This window comes from Silurus aristotelis (genome assembly GCF_946808225.1).
Source record: "Silurus aristotelis genome assembly, chromosome: 26".
NCBI classification, from domain to species: domain Eukaryota; kingdom Metazoa; phylum Chordata; class Actinopteri; order Siluriformes; family Siluridae; genus Silurus; species Silurus aristotelis.
In genome coordinates, this window is record NC_139599.1 from 3379913 (window position 1) to 3401801 (window position 21889).

General features: G+C 39.5%; 2 protein-coding genes across 11 annotated transcripts in view; one reads left to right on the forward strand and one right to left on the reverse strand.

Annotated features, from left to right (window-relative positions):
- Positions 1-6949, reverse strand: part of hook3 (hook microtubule-tethering protein 3) — a 30016-nt gene extending 23067 nt beyond the window's left edge. For 3 of the 7 annotated variants that reach the window (XR_014531759.1, XR_014531760.1, XM_083531103.1), the window contains exon 1: positions 6336-6943. Coding sequence is in view for 5 of the 7 variants with exons in the window: in XM_083531103.1 (XP_083387229.1) it covers positions 6336-6392 (57 nt within the window). In the remaining 2 variants the exon portion in view is untranslated. Of the gene's footprint in view, positions 1-6335 lie in introns of all 7 variants that reach the window. The other 4 variants (XM_083531102.1, XM_083531104.1, XM_083531100.1 and 1 more) reach the window with 3 other exon arrangements.
- rnf170 (ring finger protein 170) lies at positions 2096-12711 on the forward strand. Of its 4 annotated transcripts, none has more exons than XM_083531159.1 (7): positions 2096-2532; positions 9750-9956; positions 10119-10194; positions 10546-10657; positions 11128-11201; positions 11913-12044; positions 12434-12711. In XM_083531159.1, exons 2-7 carry the CDS (start codon positions 9805-9807, stop codon positions 12701-12703), a joined length of 816 nt encoding a protein of 271 aa, XP_083387285.1. In that variant the 5' UTR covers positions 2096-2532; positions 9750-9804; the 3' UTR covers positions 12704-12711. The 4 variants fall into 4 exon arrangements, with proteins under 4 accessions (XP_083387285.1, XP_083387286.1, XP_083387287.1 ...); XM_083531160.1 differs by having other exon boundaries at positions 2477-2498; XM_083531161.1 differs by lacking the exon at positions 2096-2532 and adding an exon at positions 4887-4958.
- The last annotated feature ends 9178 nt before the right edge of the window (positions 12712-21889 follow it).

Below are 21889 nucleotides of genomic sequence, written 5' to 3' on the forward strand. Positions count from 1 at the left end.
GGCCTCGATAATCCTCCCCCACGCCCTCATGTTTCCCTAAACTTCAGTCGTCTCTCCTCTATCCTAAATCGCTTTGCTAACAATTTACCTCAAGCACATAAACAGCACATAAACAAACAGTGTGCTGGATTATTTCGGATTCACCCTGAGAAGTCAAAGTCAATATCGTTTAGAGTAACATTGTTGTTGTTACTAAAATGCATACACAATGTATGAGCTTAATGATAATGATGCTGTTCCATCAGGTACTGTTGGTACCATGATTCCTAATAATAACTAGGCCTAAAAAGCCTACATAAATGGAATGCAAAATATCAGCTTACTAGTCATACCACGTATGTCTTCCTTACCATGGTATGTTTGGTTTTGGATGATCATATGTGCAGGAGCTGACTCGAAGAGTCAACTGTAGCATCAAAGCTCTACCAAAATGCCGAACCTTTCTCAGAGTAGCACACGTGCACACACACACAGTAAAACAGGCTTAATGAAACACTAGACACAAGGTATGCAAAGCGACTAAAAGACGTGCTAAAAGATATTTACAACTCAATAGGGTACATCAGGGTGTGTGCATTAAGCATTCACAATAAAATAGCATGTAAAGAGCATTGGTAAAACAATGCTATGTTAATAAGCATTCGCAACCAAGTGGGGCCTTAATAAACAACTGCGTCCCATGGGGTCCACCAATCAGAACTGACCACTCAGGGGGCTTGAATAAGCACTCGCGTCGCAAACGGAACGTTAATAAGCATTTATAATCCCAATTGTGTATTAATAAACATTCATAGCCCAATGGTTTATGAATAAGCATTTACAACCCAATGTTGTATTTGTAAGCATTCATAGCCTAATAGTGAAATAATAAGCACTCACAGGCCAATTATATATTAACAATAGCTCAAGTGTTTACAGCCCAAAAGTGTGTTAATAAGCCTTCATTAATAAACATTCATTGCCAAATGTTGTAAACATTCACAAGCCCAGTGGTGTAGTAATAAGCATTCCCAAGCCCAATGACATATTAATAAGCATTCATAACTCAATGTTGTAAGCAATCATAAGACCAATGGTGTTTTAATAAGCACTGACAAGCCCAATGGTGTATTTATAAGCATTCACAAGCCTAATAGTGTATTAATAAGTATTCAGAAGCCCAATGACATATTAATAAGCATTCATAACCCAATGTTATAAGCAATCATAAGACCAATGGTGTTTTTACAAGCATAGACAAGCCCAATGGTGTATTCATTCACAAACCAATGGTGTATAATAAGCATTTATACTCCAATGCTGTATTAATAATCATGTATACCCCAGTGGTGTATTAATATGCATTCATAACCCAGTAATGAATTTCCAAACATTCATACCCCAATTCACAAACTCATTATGTATTAATAAACATTAATATCCCAATGCTGCCTTATTAAGCATTTAAAGCCCAATGCACAAAATAACCACAATGTGTAAACATTAATAAACAAAGACTGTGTTAACACATGCAAACATTAATAAATATTATCAATACGATGCAGTTTATAAACTGAACGCATGCTGAATTCTGTCCAATCTGTTTATAATAAACTGATCCAGAATTCTAGTCGTATCCCCTTTGAACATGGATCACCGTGGATCCTGTGTAAGAGGTTAATTTTAGCCCTCACATGCTGGTTACGAAATCCAAACTCTGACTACACAAACAAACTGTCTGCTGAGAATAAATCCCACCGTGACACACACTCCGTTATACTGCTCATTTACTTAATAAACTGCTACGATTGCAATTCTCTGTGATTCAGAACGATGACGGTGTTGCCACGTTAACAATAGGCTTATTAGAGAAATACAAGCAGCTCCTCCGTGTAATCTGTGAACCAAAACTACACAAAAGAATGGTGAAGTCAATGATCCTTCAGAGGAAGTGTACACCCCTGACCTTCACTCAGTGTGAGGAAACGAAAACTCTGGGAGCTGACGTAAAGTAGACAGTTAAATTATATAAACTGAGGCAAACAAGACAGACGATAACTGATAGAGCTGAGGAAAAGAAGATGGTAGGATAATATTAATTTGAATGAGCTGAGGAAAAGAACACTGACAAGAACATTATGCTTAAGTGAAGACAGTTTAATAATATAAACAGAGTGAGTTAAGGTAAAGGAAACATGATAACTGAGCAAGCAAAGGTAAAGAAGATGGAGGCTATCTGTGTGACCTGAGGTAAAGAAGACTGACATTAAGTGAGCTGAGGTAAAGTCAGTTAGATATTAACTAATTGAGCTGAGGTAAAGACGACGGAGGCTATCTGAGTAATCTGAGGTAAAGAAGACGAAGGCTATCTGAGCGTTTTGAGGTAAAGAAGAAGGAGGCTATCTGAGCGTTTTGAGGTAAAGAAGACGGAGGCTATCTGAGCGACCTGAGGTAAAGAAGACGGAGGCTATCTGAGTGAGCTGAGGTAAAGAAGACGGAGGCTATCTGAGCGACCTGAGGTAAAGAAGACGGAGGCTATCTGAGCGACCTGAGGTAAAGAAGATGGTTAGATAATATTAGCTATATGATCTGAGGTTAAAAAAAGACCATTGATAACCTGATATAGCTGAGATAAAGACGGTTAGATCATATTTTTTTAGTGATCCGAGGTAAAGAAGACTAACGCTAACTGAGTGAGCTGAGGTAAGGAATATGGAGGCTATCTGAGCGACCTGAGGTAAAAAAAGGAACAACAAGCATATGCACAAAAAATAAGATATATGAAACTTATATTTATTTACAAAATCAGGGTCCTTTTTAGAACTTTTTTGATTCGCCCCACGTCTGGTATTTACCACAGTTTATTATTATTTATTGGGAGTTTATTATGACACGGCATCACACACTTAAACCTTCGGGTTCACATCTGCTACAACAGCTGGTGCATAGGAGCTGCTTGGCTCAGCAGTTCTGCTTTGGCGTGTCGCCTGGTGGTTATGTGAGGAATGTGAGCCGGCCGCATTATTTCCGCAGAGCAAAAATGGCAGCTAGACGTCTTCACGCGAGTCGGGCGTGCCCAGGTCACATCGCGATCCTGCACCGGGAGGAATGTCGGGATTCCCTGGAGCAGCAGTGTGTGGAAAAAAGTGCCGACAGCACCCCTGGATGGGCTTCGGTGTGCAAAAACAGAACTTTTTTGGGTCACGTGACCACTTAACAACTCTATGAAAAGTGCTAATTCGGGAGTTATTTGATCGAAAGGTTGATATTTTTTTACATCCTGAAGTGTTTTATTTTCTCCTCATACCCATTTTGTCACTAAAAGAGCACCAGCTCGCACTGTTTTCCGGTTAAAAGTTACATTTAATGAACATTCAGTCCTGATTACACCCCAAGCAAACTCGTTTGTTTTCCTAGTTATGACTTGAGAAACCCTGATACTGAAGAATCCTTACACAAATTATTGACATACGCCATTTTTATGTTTGGACTTTACTGAAGCAGCACTAAAGCAGGCCGCAGCCCTCGAATCACAGCACAAACATCCTCTTTTTGCTTCTCCAAATGAAGTGTCAAGTGCTAGACGAGATGGTCAGACTGTCAGTTCGTCACTTTTACAGCGACTTCTCTTTTAGAGCACATAAATCAGACACATCACCGCACAGATACAAAAGTGTCATACCAAACTGACAGGATTCTGTCTGGAAGATGCACCGTGGGTGGTGAGAATGAAAAATATATATATAGATGTAATAGAAAACAATTTCGTAGACTGTTTTAGCAGCTGCGAGCGAGCACGTTGCTCCATAAACCCGTTTATACTGTTTGAAGGAAATAGACATGCGGGTCAGGAGCAGCGTGGACTGAATGTTCTCCTGCTGAAAAAGCAGACCAACTTGAACTTTCTCTTTGCCAGGTGAACTTTAACACAAATTTGTGTAGCTCATTTAATAATAAAAGAAAGAAAGAAAGAAAGAAAGAAAGAAAGAAAGAAAGAAAGAAAGAAAGAAAGAAAGAAAGAAAGAAAGAAAGAAAGAAAGAAAGAAAGAAAGAAAGAAAGAAAGAAAGAAAGAAAGACCAGGTTTATCAATCCCTTAGGTTTCAAGGCGATCCATCTCCTTGTCCATCTTTATTTCTGGCCTTCTGCTGAAGCAGCAAAAAATATATTCCACATGCACAACCTAAAGATACACTATATGGGCAAAAGGTTTGTGGACACCTGACTTTCTGAACATCCCATTCCACACTGTGTCCCCATTTGCTGTCGTAGTAATCTCCACTCTTCTAGGAAGATGTTCCACTAAATTTTGGAGTGTACTTGTGGAGATTGATTCAGGTGAGGTGAAGAGCCCTGAGGTGCAATCAGCATTTCAATTCATCCCAAAGGTGTTCAATAGGATTGAACTCTATAGCAGGAGATCTTCAACTCCAACCCAAGTAAAGCATATGTTCATGGGACTGGTTTTGTGCAAAGTTGGAGGTCCTGCTGGAACACGTTTGGGTCTACAAGTTCAAGTGATAAGCATCTTTTATTTTAAGCCTGATGTGATGGTTAAACACATGGATGACGATGTTCTCGTCAATGTTCTCCGGGGTTCCTGCTGTTGAACCACAAGGCTTTATGAACAGTCCATCATCCATTTGATCCCGGGGTCTTATGATAAGAGTAACAGAGTGAGGTTAAAGGTCATAAGACCATGATTAAAGTTCACCCGAGGTTCCCGAGATTTGAAGGTTGTTCCTCTGGACAAACTTTTAAACCAACAACTTTCACAGAGTCGAAACTTTAAGCTGGAGATTCGTTGTCATGACTCACAATCTGAGTGTTTTGGTTTTGTGAAAGCAGGTGGTTAATGCGAAAGTCAACAAATCCACAACATCCTGTTTATTGCATCAGAAATCAGAAGGTGATTGATTCATTTTAGAGAAACGCAGTTCTGATGGCAGCTCCAGCTTTGACGGGAAAAGATCTTACACAGGTAACTTCCACGTAATTAGATTATACTTAATTAATGAATCAGGTGTTATTTAAAACCCCTCAAAAAAGATTTGCGGTATTGTGACATATTCTGTGAGGAAATGTTTCTAAAGGATGGAGTCTCCAGTGTGTGGGTTTTTCCACCACAGGAAAGTCTTCAGCATTTTTGTGCTTTCTAGTTTCGCTTTTGGATTCTTTTACGTCTTCGAATAAGAGACGGCGCCGAGGAAAAGAGGTGCGATTATATCTTCTAGAACTTAAAAAAATGTGAGGCTCCAGAGTTTTAATCAACTTTCTGAAACATTGGATTACTAATGCCTGTGTAGAAAGGCGTCGGACGCAGTGAAGGACAAAACGTTATACGTTCAGCCTCGGCTTGTCATTAGTAGTGTTAAAACAAAAATAAACAGTTGTTATTCCTAAACATGGCCAGTGACGGCTAGACGCTGGTTTAGAGAACCAGTGATCCAGTTCGAGACGAATTTCGAGCTCACGTTCACAACATGGCCTCTCTCAGATATTTCCCCTTCACGTGGCATGGAGAGTGACGAGTACCGTATAGCCATCTCTCTTCTCAGTTATGACAAAGTCACATCATATGGCCGGCTCGAGTTTCTGAGCTCGACCGTCTGACCTTTAGAATCTGACCCGGAGAGCTCGTGTGGTGACGGAAGCAGTTGGTCAGGAAAGTGAGGATCACGTACAGAATTGGTACTCCAGTCTGGTACGGTTCTGTAGATTCACTTCGTTCTGTGGCGTCCAGTGTAAACTACTGAAGATTTCTGGACGTACGCTAGGGAACGATGACCAACACACGCGGTTTCTGCAGGTTTTACACTCAAATTTAAGACTGTTACAGTATCGCGAATCTTGCACTTCCTCATAGCTTAAATAAAATCCGTTTTCGTCTGCAGTACAACCCACAGAGATTATTTTCGCCAATAACAGAAAGCTGATTGGCTGCTGCATGTTGGTCTTATTTGTAGTAGTAATATAGCGAATTATATTTGGACCAGCGACAACAACACGGAAACAAACAAAACAAAAACATTCAATTCACATTGTGTGCGTGTGTGTGTGTGTGTGTGTGTGTGTGTGTGTGTTGGGGGGGGGGGGTTGTCACTGTCGCCCAGTGATGTCATCAAGGCACAACCTACGATTTCGCAAAGCAATAGTAGAAAAACAAAACGATCCAATTGGATAGAAGTGCAATTTGTAAACACAAGACAATTCGTTCTAGTGGAATTGGTTTTGATGTGTTCATGGTGGACTTTTCACTGAACATCTGGAAGAACCCAGACATCTGACGGAACCCAGACCAGTGAAAAACGAGACCGAGACACACACACACACACACACACACACAGAGATTCCTTACCCATGTCAGAAGACTCTCACACAGCTCGACTCGATCCACCGCGTCCAGATTACTCATCTTAACCCACACCTCGATCGACCCACACACAGGACGTGTTTTCAGATCCCCAACCAAAATCCAATCTAATCGATCTGATCAGCAACAAAAAAAAAAAACAGATCGCGACGTCTAAAAGATCCTTCCGATCAACTTAAACACGTCTTAAACACGTGCCGGATTTAGTAAAAACCGAATGAACCAAGATCCGACAAAAGAAACTGTTCTCTCGGAAACAAATTACGTGGAGACTCACGCAATCGCAACCGCTCCACCGGTGAAGCTACAGCTCGCTCGCTATTCACATTACTCCTTTTTTTTAAAACTCCTACCCGTTTTCAACAAAACCCCGCCTTCTTAGCTGCGATTGGTCAATTATATACAATCGGAACCTTTGTTAACCTCGTTCTCAACGAATTAACCAATCATATTTTGGAAGGCGGGACTTATTTATCCTATACGGGTGGAGAAAATAACGTCTTGATTTTTCAGACTGTTAGCTGGAGGGGTCCTTCAGGTGCCACCCTGTAAAAAGTACCCGTATTCACGCCTGATTAAAAATATATACTCGAGATCGATTTTAATCCGTACAACTGTATAATAAGCTTTTTATTTACAAATAATAGTAAAATTGAGGAAAGGATACACAGATTGTTTTTCTGAAAAAATAAAAATAAAAAATGCGGGGGCAAATTTAAACAGGCGAAATCGAACTGCAACGAAAAACAGGACCAGGTAGAAAAATGCGGAAGTGATTTCCTGTTGAATTGCGATTGGTTCAATTTTAAATCGCTCCATAGTCCCTGGTTAGGCGCACTAGTTCTTAGATAACGTTTGATTCAATACACCCTAGGTAGTGCATTGGACAAGTAAAGAAGTGGTGGTTTGGGTTGCGGCCGGTTCGGGTTGATAGTTTACAGGACAGTTTGGTTGTAGAAAGTGTTATATGCGTTAATTGCTCTGCGGAACGGATCGCTATGAACTCTGGTAAGTGTGTGTTTACTGTTTAATAGATAGTAGATAGTAGCAGTCGTGGTTTACTAATAGCCTCGAATACTGTGTATGTATATATACATACAAACATAAAAAACATATGCAGTGCATTTAGGCCCTGTTTACACGGAAACGATCTGAAGAGAAGATCTGGCGTTGCGTTATCACTTTTTATTCTGCGTTTAGACGAGCGTTATGGGGGGGGGGATTTGCGTGCATATGGTGACGCAAAAGTGTGTGAAATTCGATGTAGTATGCACTCCAGGCGGCTAGGTGGCAATGTTAAGCACTGCCACACAACAACACCAAGTCCGCGCGCCTGCGTACAACCTTCCTCCCACTTCTCTCCCCAGTAGCGCGAAACCCAAACACAATGGCGAAGCGAACAGAAAAAGCTGACAATTTTGTCTGGACAGACGAGGAGGTGGAGTTGTTGCTCCAAACAACTTTAAATAATTTTAAACAACTTTAACTAATCCGACATGTTTGTTATTTTCCTGTACTGGCGCATGCCTGTGACGTAAATGCGTACGCGACGAGAGCCACCGTGAGCAGATTTTTGCGTTTTTACCCTTTAGACGGGAAGGCGACGGTGGAGCGTTTTTAAGATTTCCACTCTGGAGGGTGCGTTTTTATGCCCCAAAAACGTCTAAACGAAAGGCACATCTGATAAAATATTTTAACGTTTTCACCCGCGAGCGTTCTCGTGTAAACAGGGCCTTAAGTATTCACATCGCCTCACTTTTTTCACATATTGTTATGTTACAGCTTTATTTATTTATTGTTTATTTTCCTCAGAAGTCTTCAAACAATCCCCCATAATGACAACACGAAAGGCGTGTGTTTGAAGTCTTTGCAAATTTATGAAATAAAAAAATTTTAAAAAGAAACATGTTCATAAATATTCACAGTTTTTGCTCAAAACTTTGTTGAAGTTCCTTTGGCACAAATTTCAACCTCAAGTCTTTTGGAGTTTGATGCTACAAGCTTGGCCCCTATTTTTTGGGCAGTTTCACCCAATCTTTTTTTTTTTGCAGAACCTCTCATGCTTCTTCAGGTTGGATGGGGAGCGTCAGGGCACAGCCATCTTCAGATTTTTCCAGAGATCATCAATCGGGTTTAAGTCTGGCCTCTGGCTGGGCCACTCAAGGATATTCACATCGCCCCCAGTCTGAGGAACAAAGCGCTTTGGAGCAGGTTTTCTTCAAGCATGTCTCTGTACATTGCTGTATTCCTCTTTCCCCTCCATCCTGACCAGTCTCCCATTTCCTGCTGCTGAAAAACATCCCCACAGCATGATGCTGCCACCACCATGCTTCACTGTAGGGATGGTATTGGCCAGGCGATGAGCAGTGCCTGGTTTCCTCTAGACATGAAGCTTGGCATTCAGGTCAAAGAGTTCAATCTCTGTTTCTCATGGTCTGAGAGTCCTTCAGGTGCCTTTAGCCAAACTCCAGGTGGGCTGTCGTGCTTTTTACAGAGGAGTGGCTTTCATCTGGCTACTCTACAACACAGGCATGACTGGTGGAGTGCTGCAGAGATGGTTGTTCTTCTGGAAGTTCTCCTCTATCCACAGAGAAACGCTGGAGCTCTTTCAGAGTGACTATCAGTGTCACCTCCCTGACTAAGGCCCTTCTCCCCTGATCACTCAGTTTGGCCAGGCGGCTTTGCTCTAGAAAGAGTTCAGGTGGTTTCAAACATCATCTATTTATGGATGATGGAGGCCACTGTGCTTATTGGGACCTTCAATGCTGCAGAAACTTTTCTGTTCCCTTCTCCATATCTGTGCCTCGATACAATCCTGTCTCTGAAGTCTACAGACAATATCTTGGACTTCATAACTGTTGGACCTTTTTATATCAGGAGTGTGCCTTTTCAAATCATGTCCAATCAACTGAATTTACCACACGTGGACTCCAGTCAAGTAAAAACATCTCAAGGATGATCAGTGGAAACAGTTTTTTAGTGTCATGGCAAAGGCTGTGAATATTTATTTTAAGTTGGATAAGATTTCAAACAAACTTCTTTCACGTTGTCATTATAGGAACTGTGAAAGGATTGAGTGTAAATGTCTTTTTGACAAATATGTCAAAAATACAGCTGTCATTATTATTATTATTATTATTATTAGTTTTATTGGTAATATAAGAAAGTGTTTCGTTGATGAATATTATAATTATTATTAACCATACTTGAAACAAATAATGTTCATTTTTTTTAAATAATAATTTGTATTATAAAATTTGTACAGAACTGTTGATATTTAAAAAAAAAAAAATTCTAATTGATAATGAAGATGATGATTTGTTATTATTATAACCCATATTCAAAAATAATATAACAAATAATTTTACTCTCTAACTGGAATCGCAAACTGTTTTTAAGGACTTTCGGGGCGTTTCCGAAGCAGCGCTTGTTTCCAGTGAGAGATGAGAAGGAGATGAACAGGTGCAATGGGAAACCCGACTCTCTGGAGGGTAATCCTCCCATCACAGACCAGAACTCTCTTATTGAAGGGGTCAGTGACCCTGTGCTGCTTGTGGTCATCTTTTCTGTGACTTTCCTGGCTGGGCTCGCCACACTGCTGTGCAGGTGCGTACACACACACACACATTCTCTCTTTTTACATCTTCTTACCTGCTTGATTATGGGCTTTAGAAATCTCTGACACACAATCCTGATATACTATTTACCTTCTCCTCACCCCCCCCCCCTCTCTCTCTCTCTCCCCCTCTCCCCCTCTCCATGTCTCAGGAATGAGCAGCAGAGGATCCACCCGGAGAATCAGGAGCACGTGCGAGCAGTTCGACAGCAGTTACAGACAGAGCAGGTGTGTGAGGAGTACAGGAGCTGTCTAAAACACAGTGCATAAGTATTTACACCCCTCATGTTGGCTGGAACTAAAATAAACCGAATTGTCTCTGTCTGTCTGTCTGTCTGTCTGTCTGTCTGTCTGTCTACCTACACCTATTTAGTTATGTAACCTTAAAGATAGTGTCCTTTTTACTGCCCCCTGCTGCCTGAAAAGTCAATCACTTGCAATCAAATTTTGAATTAAGTTTTAAACAAAAGAATGGGTGATGTGTATCTGGGGGGGGGGGGGCATAAATATAGTTAAGATACGTGACTTGTTTTGCTCTTTAATGGAGCAATTTAATTGAAATTTCTCTCATTCTTTCAGGAAGCAGCATCAGCAACACCGAGGCATCAGTACTACTCAGACATGTCCTGTCCGGTGTGTCTCCAGCAGGCCGTTCTTCCCGTGGAGAGTAACTGTGGTCATCTTTTCTGTGGTAAAACCTTTTAAATAGCGTCCTGTGTTACAACTAGAGGTCGACCGATAGCGGATTTTACCGATACCGATGTTGGATTAAAATGAATACTGGAAAAAACAAACAAAAGACTTTATGCAAAACAGTACTGAACTTTATTACATAGATTAAAGGACAGTACTGGATCACGGAAATGCGCAAAATGAAATAGATTTGAATGTGTTATTTGCATGAATAAATATTGAGGAAAATAAGACATGCATTCAAGCAAAAAGTGACACAGCACATGTTTTCAGTGATTCGCCTCTAGAGGCCGCTCTTGTGCTGTCGGTATCGGTATACGTTTTTGCCAGTAGATCCTGTAATAATCGCAATCGCTGGAAATTAATCGGCAAAACTGATAAATCGGTCGACATCAGGTTAAAAGGAGTACTTTTTTTTTTCAATCATGCTCAGATCTTGTACTGATCCATGTAGTGTGTGTTCCACAGGTTCCTGTATTATTGCGTACTGGCGCTACGGAACGTGGCTGGGAGCCATTAACTGTCCCATCTGCAGACAAATAGTAAGAGGACAAGCACAATCACCTCCGAGATTCACAGCTGCTTCTGAGTGTAGTGATGAAAGTTCACCTCTTGGGAAGATGAAACTCTAGTTACGATGTTGGCTTTTTTTTTTTCATATTACATACCCTTTTAATAAAAAATTATAACCACAAAATCAATACTTTTGCTCCAGTGGGGCTCCCCATTTTCACGGCACCATTTGGTACTACCTCCTATATACACATGTTCTCCCTCAGTAAAAAAAGTGGGGAAACATCTAGTCTTTTATGGTTTTTGTACGACAAATGTATGTTTTACCAGTTTCAATGCAGCAAACCAGGTCATGTAAAGTTTGAAATGGCGGCCATGTTGGTTCAAGTCTCCAACCAGATGGATCTCGGTTTGACTGTGGGTGTGAGGTAGTCTGATAACATCTCCTCTCCCGTTCTCCGTCTTATACGTTTTTCTGTTAGATGTCACAATTGGACTAACGTGTCCAGCTTCCTTCTAGTCCTTCACTATCCAATTTCTGTGTGTTTTTGCCTTTTCACTGAGTTTGTTGTATAGAAACAAAAGGAACATGCTTGTGTCTCAAATACCATTAAAGATTGAAATACAATAAAAATAAATAAATGAAGATAATGGAGTATCAAATCTGCTCTATTGTAAGATAATACATTAAAATCTGACAGCTTGGTCTTCATAACCCCCCCTCGCCCGCCCCTCCTCAGGTGACCCTGCTGCTCCCGCTTTTCCGTGGCACACATCAGAACGCTCAGACGCAAGATGGCCAGCAGGACGCCACCCTAATCCTCAACGACATCAACGATTACAACCGCAGATTCTCAGGACAGCCCAGATCGGTGAGTCTCCTTCAGCTTCCTTCACTATATTAAATCTGGGGGAGCCAGAATGTTGAATGAAACCACTGATGGATTCTGTGCTGATGGTTGATCAGTTATTTTATATCCAGGTTGTTCAAAAGTCCCACACAACCAAATAACTTAATAATGCTGAGGATGAAGCCACAAGGGTGGAGGAAAAGAGGAAGGCCATGGAGGAGGTTTATGGATGTGGTGAGGGAAGACATGCAGGTTGTTGGGTAGAGGCAGATGTAGAAGACAGGGGGGGTATGGAGACGGATAATCCGCTGTGGCGACCCCTAATGATTTAGAATAAGTATACTGTGTGTTGATTCTGCTTTCTGTGTGTGTGTGTGTGTGTGTGTGTGTGTGTGTGTGTGTGTGTGTAGCTCCTGGACCGTTTGCGTGACGTCCCCACTCTACTCCGCCACGCCTTCAGGGAGATGTTCTCTGTCGGCGGACTCTTCTGGATGTTCCGCATACGGATCCTGCTGTGCCTGGTGGGGGCGCTGACCTACCTGGCCTCTCCGCTCGACTTTATCCCAGAGGCTCTATTCGGCCTGCTTGGCTTCATGGATGACATCTTTGTCATCCTCCTCCTCTTCATCTACATCTCCATCATGTACAGGGAGGTGGTGACGCAGAGGCTAGCCGGCTGAGCAACAAATTTCTTCTAACGGGTTTACAGTTTTATCTCTGAGTGTGTATGAGAGTGTGTGTGTGTGTAGGTGGAGTCATGTAATATTTAGCTTTAATAACAGAGGTCAGGTGGAGCTCCTGTTCTTGTATAATATAAAATACATACTGCCTGTAGGAGGTTGAGCTTGTTTGTGTTTCAGGAGCCTTTTATTGTCTTGATGACCATTTCATCTGGTGATCTTCGTGAACTTTGATTAAGCTAAATTTAGCAAAGCACCGCGTGTGGCATTGGCGTCACTGAAACATTTGCCGTAGTTATCAATCATAAACGCTAGCTAGCTCGCTAATTCAAATCGGTCTTACTTGTGAGGTACTGATGTCGGTGAGATGAGGAGGCCTGAGGTGCAATCAGCATCCCAAAGGTGTACAGTAGAGTTGAATTCAGAGCTCTATAGCTGGAGATGTTCCACTCCAACCAGTTTAACCCATTTCTTCATGAAGCTGACTTTGTACACAGGAAGATTGGCATGAAAAGATTTGGGAAACTCCCTCGTTCAAATGAGGGGAAAAGGAAATTCCATGCTACCGCTTCCAGAGACGCGCTGTACCTTTCGGCTTGTGTCGAATTTATATTCATTGAAACACAACGTATTAAAATCTCTTAGCATGTGAATTTCCCAGTCTCCAGTTCCAGGAGCTACAATGTTCATAACATGTTCATTGTAAAAAGTCAGTCGTTCAGTTAAAGTAGCAGTTTGTAATCTTTTGAGACATTTTTCAAAAATGTAAATGTGAACGAGGTGTTTGTCGAAGCGAAAAAATCTAAATAATCGTCTTTTAAGGAAAAGCAACAGAACAGTATGGCACTGTTCTAGCTGGGGGCGGAGCTTATTTCAGGGCCAGAAAATGGGGAAAAAAAACAAAAAACAAAAAAAAACAGAAATACAAGAAATCTAATTCATTGTATATCGATATTGCCCAATACTTGCTGTTGTAATTCTGAAGTGATGAAACCTACACAAGGGACTTCGCTGACTTTTCTTGACATAAAAGAAAAATGTTTAAAATAATAAAAAGCATCTTTAAATTTGATGTATTCCTTGCTCCTGGTTGAATTGTAAATAGAAGTCACGTTTAAGTTTAAAACAGAAACATTGTATTTTGTAATAGCAAGCTGGGACTAAAAAAATAAAAAAATTACAAAAAATCGAGTAGGAATTATTTTTTGCGATCGTCGAACTTTTCCGAATCAGGCCAAGCCATTTTATTTATTTTTTATTTTTATTAAAAAAATTGGGATTGTAAGCAAGATCCAAAACTTTTGAACTGTTGTGCGACAACGAAATAGTTACAATTTTGAGAAATTTGCTTACATTACAGAGTTTGTTGTTTCTTTCAAGCCCCACAGAGGGCGCCCTAGATTACACAGATCACTTGATTGATCACTTGCAAATGAATCACAACCCCAGGTTTTACTGAGGTATCTTAGAATCTGTATGATTATTATGTCTGGAAGAATTTCGGACAATAACAGATAACTTTTTTTTTTTACGATTTATATAGTAGATCTCCGTAAATAAATAAATCAATAGGATTTTTAAATTTAACGAAAAATTTACCTCAGTTCTTTTCAAAAACTAAACCTCCTAATCATGTGTCCTAAAACCTCTTAATCCTCTGAACCTTTTCTTAAAAAAATATTACATTATAAATAAAATATGAAATTATTATTTAATTATAAATTACAGTGCAGTCACCGTTCCAATTCATCATAACGGTGTTCAATTGAGTTTAGTTTAGAGCTTAATAGCAGGCCACTTAAGATCTTCCTCTCCAACCCATGTGAACCAGATCTTCATGGAGCTGACTTTGTGCACAGTGGCATCGCCATGCTGGAACAGGTTTTGGGTTTCCAAGTTCAAGTGAATCCAAAATTGTATTACAGCACATCTAAAGACGTCCTGTACAACCGAGTGCCTTCAGCTTTATGGAAACAGTTCTGAAAAGAACCACATAGAGCGGGAAAGGGCAGATATAGTGCATCTGAAAAGGGTTAATCAAGGCTTTAGGTAGTCTTATAATCATTACTCCTAAAACTAGGAGACCAAAGCCTGTGCACAATTAAACTTCATGAAGATCTGATTTAAATGGGTTGGAGTGGAAGATCATAAGTGACCCGTATTAGAGCTCCTACTGAACACCTTTGGGATGAATGCGAACGCTGACTTCACCCCAGTCCTCCTCACCTACATGACTTTACTAACATGTAGCTGAATGAGCAAAATCTCCACAAGCACAGTCCAAAATCTAGTGGAACATCTTCCCAGAAGGGTGGAGGTCCCCATAACATGACAAGAGGACATACCAATATTATAACCAGGTGGTCAAGTGTCTGTTTAATAAATAAATAACACAATAAATGACTGTTTATAATATGAAAGAACAAAATGTACAAAGATCGTATTTGGTGAATGAAACTACAATCAAACATTTTGTTACTTTGCTAGTGACTCGAACCAAATATAATTTGTCCCCACATACACATTGGGTTTAAAGCAAATAAAATATTCCCATTTCATAGGAAAACTGAGTAAATCGAATGTGTACATGCGTGCTATAGCTATCTCTTCGGCTATGGAAGTTTGTCAGGAACTGGGCCTTGATCTGGTTTACAATATACAGTGGTCCCCAGTAACCAGTTCCGAAAAACTTTGGATGTTTCCCCGCAGCCCCTTTAGTACCTTCGTAGTGAAAACATCTAGATATTATGTCACTTTATAAACGTAATAGTGTGCAGTATTTGAGCAAATTCATAGTTTATTCCTAACGTCCCTGAGGATTCGATCCCGCCGCGGATTTTAAGATAATCCGCAACTTGCTGTTAGTCGGGTTCCGAACGAGAACCCGCGAATTTTCCGAGCCGCTAATAAACAGGGGTTGACTGTATATTTATTTATATGGGTAAAAGGCAAAGCTGTGAGCTATTAGCATGTAGGCGGAGCATTTTCCATCAGCGTCTGAAGCGAAATGAAAAGTTCAACTTCCACAGAAAGCATGCGACTAAATTTCGAGTGAAATGCGTGGGTGAGCTTTGGGGAAAACCAGAACAGTATAGGAAATATTTTATTTTTATTTTCCAGAATCATGACCAGCTGTGAGTTTCTATATAAAGACTTTTTTTTAATGATGTTGACCAAAAAAAATTTTTTCCTTTAAAAACATCTAGAACTATCTAGAAACACCTTTTTAATATTTTGCTAATTTGCAGCTGTTTTGTGTTTGTTGTTTATGGGATTTTTTCACTTTCTACCAGGTCAAATCCGAACACGACGATGTGGTTAACGTTTGCGTATTTATGCCCACTGTTCATAAGGTTAAAATACACCTACATAAGTGCTCCCATGTGTCCACCTGAATATTTTAAAAGCTTCAGTATAACACACCAAAGCAGGCATCAGCTCATGGAAAGATTATTCAGAGCAGTAGAACACGACCAAAGTCTGCTTTATGTCAAGGCGACGATATGATGTTATTTGGCGTAGATCAGAGGTGCACAAACTTTTTCCTATTCTTGTCTTTAATAAGCTGCTCGATGAGGGTTTGAAAGTGTGCTATTGTTCATTAAATAAATTTTTTTTAAATAAATTTACATTCTTAATATTTAATTTCTGTTGACATGAGAAAGTTATGTTGAATGTTAAATTATTAAAGATGATCTGTGTCATTTTTATTATTCTTTTTTTCTTTTTTCACTTCTCATATAAATGCATGGTGGGCCAAATCAAAGGTGACCCCCGAGCCCCAGTTTGAGCATCTCTGACATTGATCTTTCGTGACAGATTATAACATGTTATGACTGAATGACATTAGAAATTCATGACAGTCAAATTTGTACCTCTGTATATCATTTTGTTATATTTTTGCTTATAATACACATACATACATACATACATACATACATTTAAATTATGCCAATGCTACAATATGTCACTGTAATGAACAGTTATGAGCTATGAGATATTATGATAAAGATGTGCATACGTATTTTGAGTCTTAATGAGATTGATCTAATAAATGTAGACGTTTTAATAAGACTTATGACAGTCTTGTGACATGGTTATGACAAATGAACTGTGATTGGTGTACTAATTATACAAGTTTCATGAAAACATATAACAGTGTTGGAATATGCTTATGACAGAGGTATAGTGTTACTGGTGTACTGAGTATAGGAGGTTTGTGAAGACTTATAACAGTGTTGTGACATGATTATAAAATAGAGGTTGATTGGTGTACTGGATATTAATGTTTATTGCAGACTTATAAGAGTCTGGTGATATGCTTATAGAAGAGATAGAGCATGATTGTTGTACTGAGTATAGGTGTCATGAAGATTTATAACAGCGTTGTCAAGTCAAGTTTATTTCTATAGCGCTTTTAACAATGGACATTGTCTCAAAGCAGCTTTACAGAATTTAAGAATTCAGATGAGTGATGTGTTTATCCCTGATGAGCAGCCTGGGGGAGACTGTGAGAAGAAAAAACTCCTGTAGGTGTTTGAGGAAGAAAACTTATAACATGCTTATGACAGATCTGTGTATTTCTACAGTCCCGAATTTAAGTGAATGTGATTTAATAAAAACTTGCAAAAAAACAAAAAAAAAAACAATCCTATGACATGTAATGATAGAGCAAGCTGTAGATGTGGCAATGTGTTACATAGATTCTACCACAAGGTGGCAGCAAAAGCGCTTTTTTTTCTACAGAAAAGGCGTAATTTGTCCTGCTAAGCGCTTATGCTATGTTCATAAACAGCTAATTTTCCAGGCCTGGTGCTGGTGCTGTTATAGTGAACATCAAATGTTCACTCAACATTTTAGACTGAAATAACACAGCAAAAACAGCAAAGAATTGCAAGTAGCTTGATATAAAGTTAGCTGGCTTGATGTTGAGACCTTTAATTGATATGTGGTCAGTGTTTTAGATTTAACTATGTACAGTGTTCTGTATATCAACTGTTCTAGTCAAATATGCCGAATACTGTCATAAACCCAGTAAAAACTACTGAGCGGAGACTTTACATTGTTGATTCAGTGCCATTTGATGAACAGGAAAGAAGCTGGAAGTTGACCAGACTACTCCCAAGTTAAAAATTCAATCGAAGATGTTTTTGCTGGCTTTTACTGGCTTGTAGATGGGAAATTACAAGTTGTGGATTCTCTACAAAGAGAAACCTACAAAGAGCGAATAAGAGAATCTCATTTATGTATTTATCCAATCAGCCAATCATGTAGCAGCAGAATGCATAACATTATGCAGATAAAGATCAAGAGCTTCACTTAGTGTTTACATAGATTACATTTGTGAGGACAAATGTCAGATTATCACAGTTGAAAATCCTGAGAGAGAAGTACTTTTCCCAAGCAGCATTTCTGACTTTAAAAACCATTGGTTAAAATCATAGAGAATTCTCATGTTGACTGAAGCTCTTGGCCTGTGTCTGACCTGTATGATGTGAATAAGCTGATTCCTCTCAAGGTTTCTTCCTTATGCCATCTCGAGGAGTTTTTCCTCGCCACAGCTTGTTGTGTTTCTGGAGTATTGCCCTTAACAATTTTTTTTTATTTTAATGAGTTTATTAGAGGGACAGCGCACGTAGGATGTTTTTGCGACAGGGTGAGGGAGGTGAGATTGAAATGGTTTGGACATGTGCAGAGGAGGGACATGAATTATATTGGTAGGAGACTGCTGAGGATGGAGCCACCAGGTAGGAGAAAAGAGGAAGGCCAAAGAGGAGGTTCATGGATGTGGTGAGGGAAGACATGCAGGTAGTTGGTGTGAAAGAGGCAGATGTAGAGGACAGGGTGGTATGGAGACGGATGATCCGCTGTGCCGACCCCTAATGGGACCAGCCGAAAGAAGAAGAAGAAGAAGAAGAAGATCATAGCTGTTAATGAGTAAAAAAATCAATTTAAAAATAAAAATTTTTGAGAATGCAGTGTCCAGTAAAAGCGTTTTTGATTCATTATAGTGAAAAACGTGGAGTTGTTTTACACGTGTGCTCACTGTCTGAATTCTGAATCTGCGTTTGAGATTTTGCATAACTTACATAAGACTCAAGTCATCGACTGTAGGTTTTATTTTTATTTTTAACAGTCAATTTTACTAAATTTTAAATGAGCTAATTTTTACTTTGAATTTTTGCTTAGGTATTTGAGCCAGTAACTTAATTTGTACCTAAGTACAATATCATGGACGTAACAGTAACTTTTGCTTGAAAATAATTTATTTCTCACCTCAGATGATTTCAACCAATGTCCTGCTGCCATTGGATAACACACGTGCCGGTGTCCAGGTGGTCCTATTAAAATGGAAGTTGAGTGTCGCGTCTTGTTTTGTTGACAATAATTCCTGGAACTAGCACATCATCTGGGAATGGATGTTTAGTCACACTTCACACAAATTATCGAGAAATTCACACACACACACACACACACACACACACACACACACACACACACAGGCATCTTCCCCCAGCTGTTGTTAAAAACTCTTTCTCTGTTGATGTCATTATCTACACTGGTTAGTAATAGCATGGCATTTATAATAAAGAGATAAACACAACAAAAAAAAATTTATTTCGATTTTTCTATTTACTTATTTTTAAATAAATCCCGGATTAGAGCTTTCAAATATTACATATTTTACCTTTTTTTTCCATATTATATATATATATATATATATATATATATATATAAAAGAATGCTCATAGATCATATAAAAAAAACTGACAACACCATTTGAAAGAAATATATTTATATGTATTTTTGACCAAAAGTCAGACAATCATGTTGTACTGCTGATGGGTTAAATTCAATAGAATAACACAATATCGGAAATGTCACTGATCACACAGGATTCTTCGAAGATGACTGTGTCCTGACTCACTCCTGAATCTTCTGCTGGTCTCTTGCTGAATCGGAGCTGTCGTGTATCTGCATTATGTTTTACTTAGTTTTTATTTTATTATAATTCGTCCCTCAGGTGATGGACTTCCTCCAAGACATTTTAGTTTGCAATCGGATGTGCATAGTGACGGGTTCATTATGTTATACATGTCTGTGCGTGTGTGTGTGTGTGTGTGTGTGTGTGTGTACAGTATGCATGTGACCTCTCTCACCCTGCCTTTCCTCTTTTCCACTCTCGTTCTGTTTTCTAATTTCCCTCTTGAATCTCTTTGCTTTTCTTTGTCTTTGTCTGTTGAAAGGCAGATGAAAAATTCTTAGGAAATCTCTCTGGCTTGATTTGATTTAAGCATCATGAATTGATACTTCCTGGTTTCTGTAAAAAGAGAGAAATTATATATATATATATATATATATATATATTATTTCTCTCTTTTATTTGGTGTCCCGATGATTTATGTTATTTAAAACACCATAATTAAAACATTAACAAGTTATTTTTTTAATCTAAAAATGTAAACAGGCTTGTGTAGATACATTGCTCAGTGCAAAAAGAGAAATTTAATGGGAAATGTATGTTCTTTTTGTCATGTGTCTTATAGACATGAAGTTCTAGTGTCTAGTTTTCATGCTCTATGTTGAGTTTGGTTTCACTAATATTTAACATATATTTGCAGAAATCATCCATATTCGTCCATGCCCATGTTGATTATGAGTATCAATTTAAGGTACAGAACAGATACAATTGTATGATTAAGTGATTAAGTTGCGATTATCACAAGGTGACTCATGACAATCATGCAATTAACTACAGCCCTAACCCACTCCAACTTCACACCGATACTCTGGCCAATAGTTTGTTTTGTTTTCAGACAGTAAAAAGCAAACCCACATGAATAGGACATCATGTGGGTTTGTATGAATATGTAAAGACCATGTAAAACTCAGGATTGAGAGCTTTAAGGTATAAAATGTCAACTTGTTCCCCACTGCATCGCTGTTCTGTCATATCTAGTTATATGCTTTAAAAAGCTTTCCCCAGAGGACAAAAGCTCATACTAATGGTAGATAAATGATGCAAGAATCAGCAGTGATTTCGTAAAATTAAAAACGATACAAGAAAGTAGTTTAAAATAACGAAGCTCCTTTTTAAATACACGTGTACCTTTTTAAATACACATTCCTAATCAGGAAACAGGTAGTGTATGAATGCCTTTGCCTGGAAGCCATGTTGAAATCTCCGACATGCTAGTACACTGACACAGTAAGTAATTGCACAAGTGCATTCAAACAGTTTTGTTTTCTTTCACCAGTGCCAGGGTGATCTTATCCTAAAGCATCAAACGCCACAGGATTTGAAATCATCCTGAGGCACTAAATTTCTGACTGACTTCTGGGAAAGGAGGCACTTTGAGTGAAGCACGCTTGCGACAGAAAACCCGCTCAGTCAGAGCCAAGCGTCTGACGCAAAATGCAACAGTCCTCCCCAGACCTTGTTGGCCCGTCTTCTTCATGGCTGTGGCATTAGAGTCCGTGGGAGCCTGCGAGTGGGCGATGGTTTCATCAGTGCCGCCCGTCTTGGGCACTCCAAGTCTGGTCATCAAGTCTGTCTTCACTCTTTCATGCCTTTTCTACCCATCTGGCATGAAGAGGTGGGTGGGGTTTCTTTCAAGTCTGGAAATCCAAGATGCCCACACAGTCAAGGCAGATGCCCAGTGACTGCGTGTATGTGTGGGTCAGGGAGAGCACACAACCTAAGGAACCCTACAGGGTGAAACCCATACGTATATTCACAGTCTTTAACACACAGGAACACGATGAGCTCAAACACACCCTCATGAAAAGCTCGAGGGAAAGTCTCAAGAGTCAAGATCAGAGGAGATCTGGAAATTTGTAGGTCCCTCTGTGCCATTTGTTCTTTGCTTTGTCATGGTGCATGTGTTCATGGTTTCTTTTAAAGCCTAATGTTTCTTTCCTAACTATCAATAAAGCAGAGAATTATGGCATTGTGTAAAATTTATATCTGTAGAGACTCATCTTGTTCACTCAGCTTGTTACGCTGTTTATGAACTTCCCTATACAAGGTCACCTTGGAATGGATTCAATTTTGTGTGTGTGTGTGTGTGTGTGTGTGTGTGTGTGTGTGTGTGTGTGTGTGTGTGTGTGTGTATCACTATCAGAATCTGTTACTGTTCAGTGCTCCAAATGTTCATATCCATGTCAGTATTATGATTTAAAAAA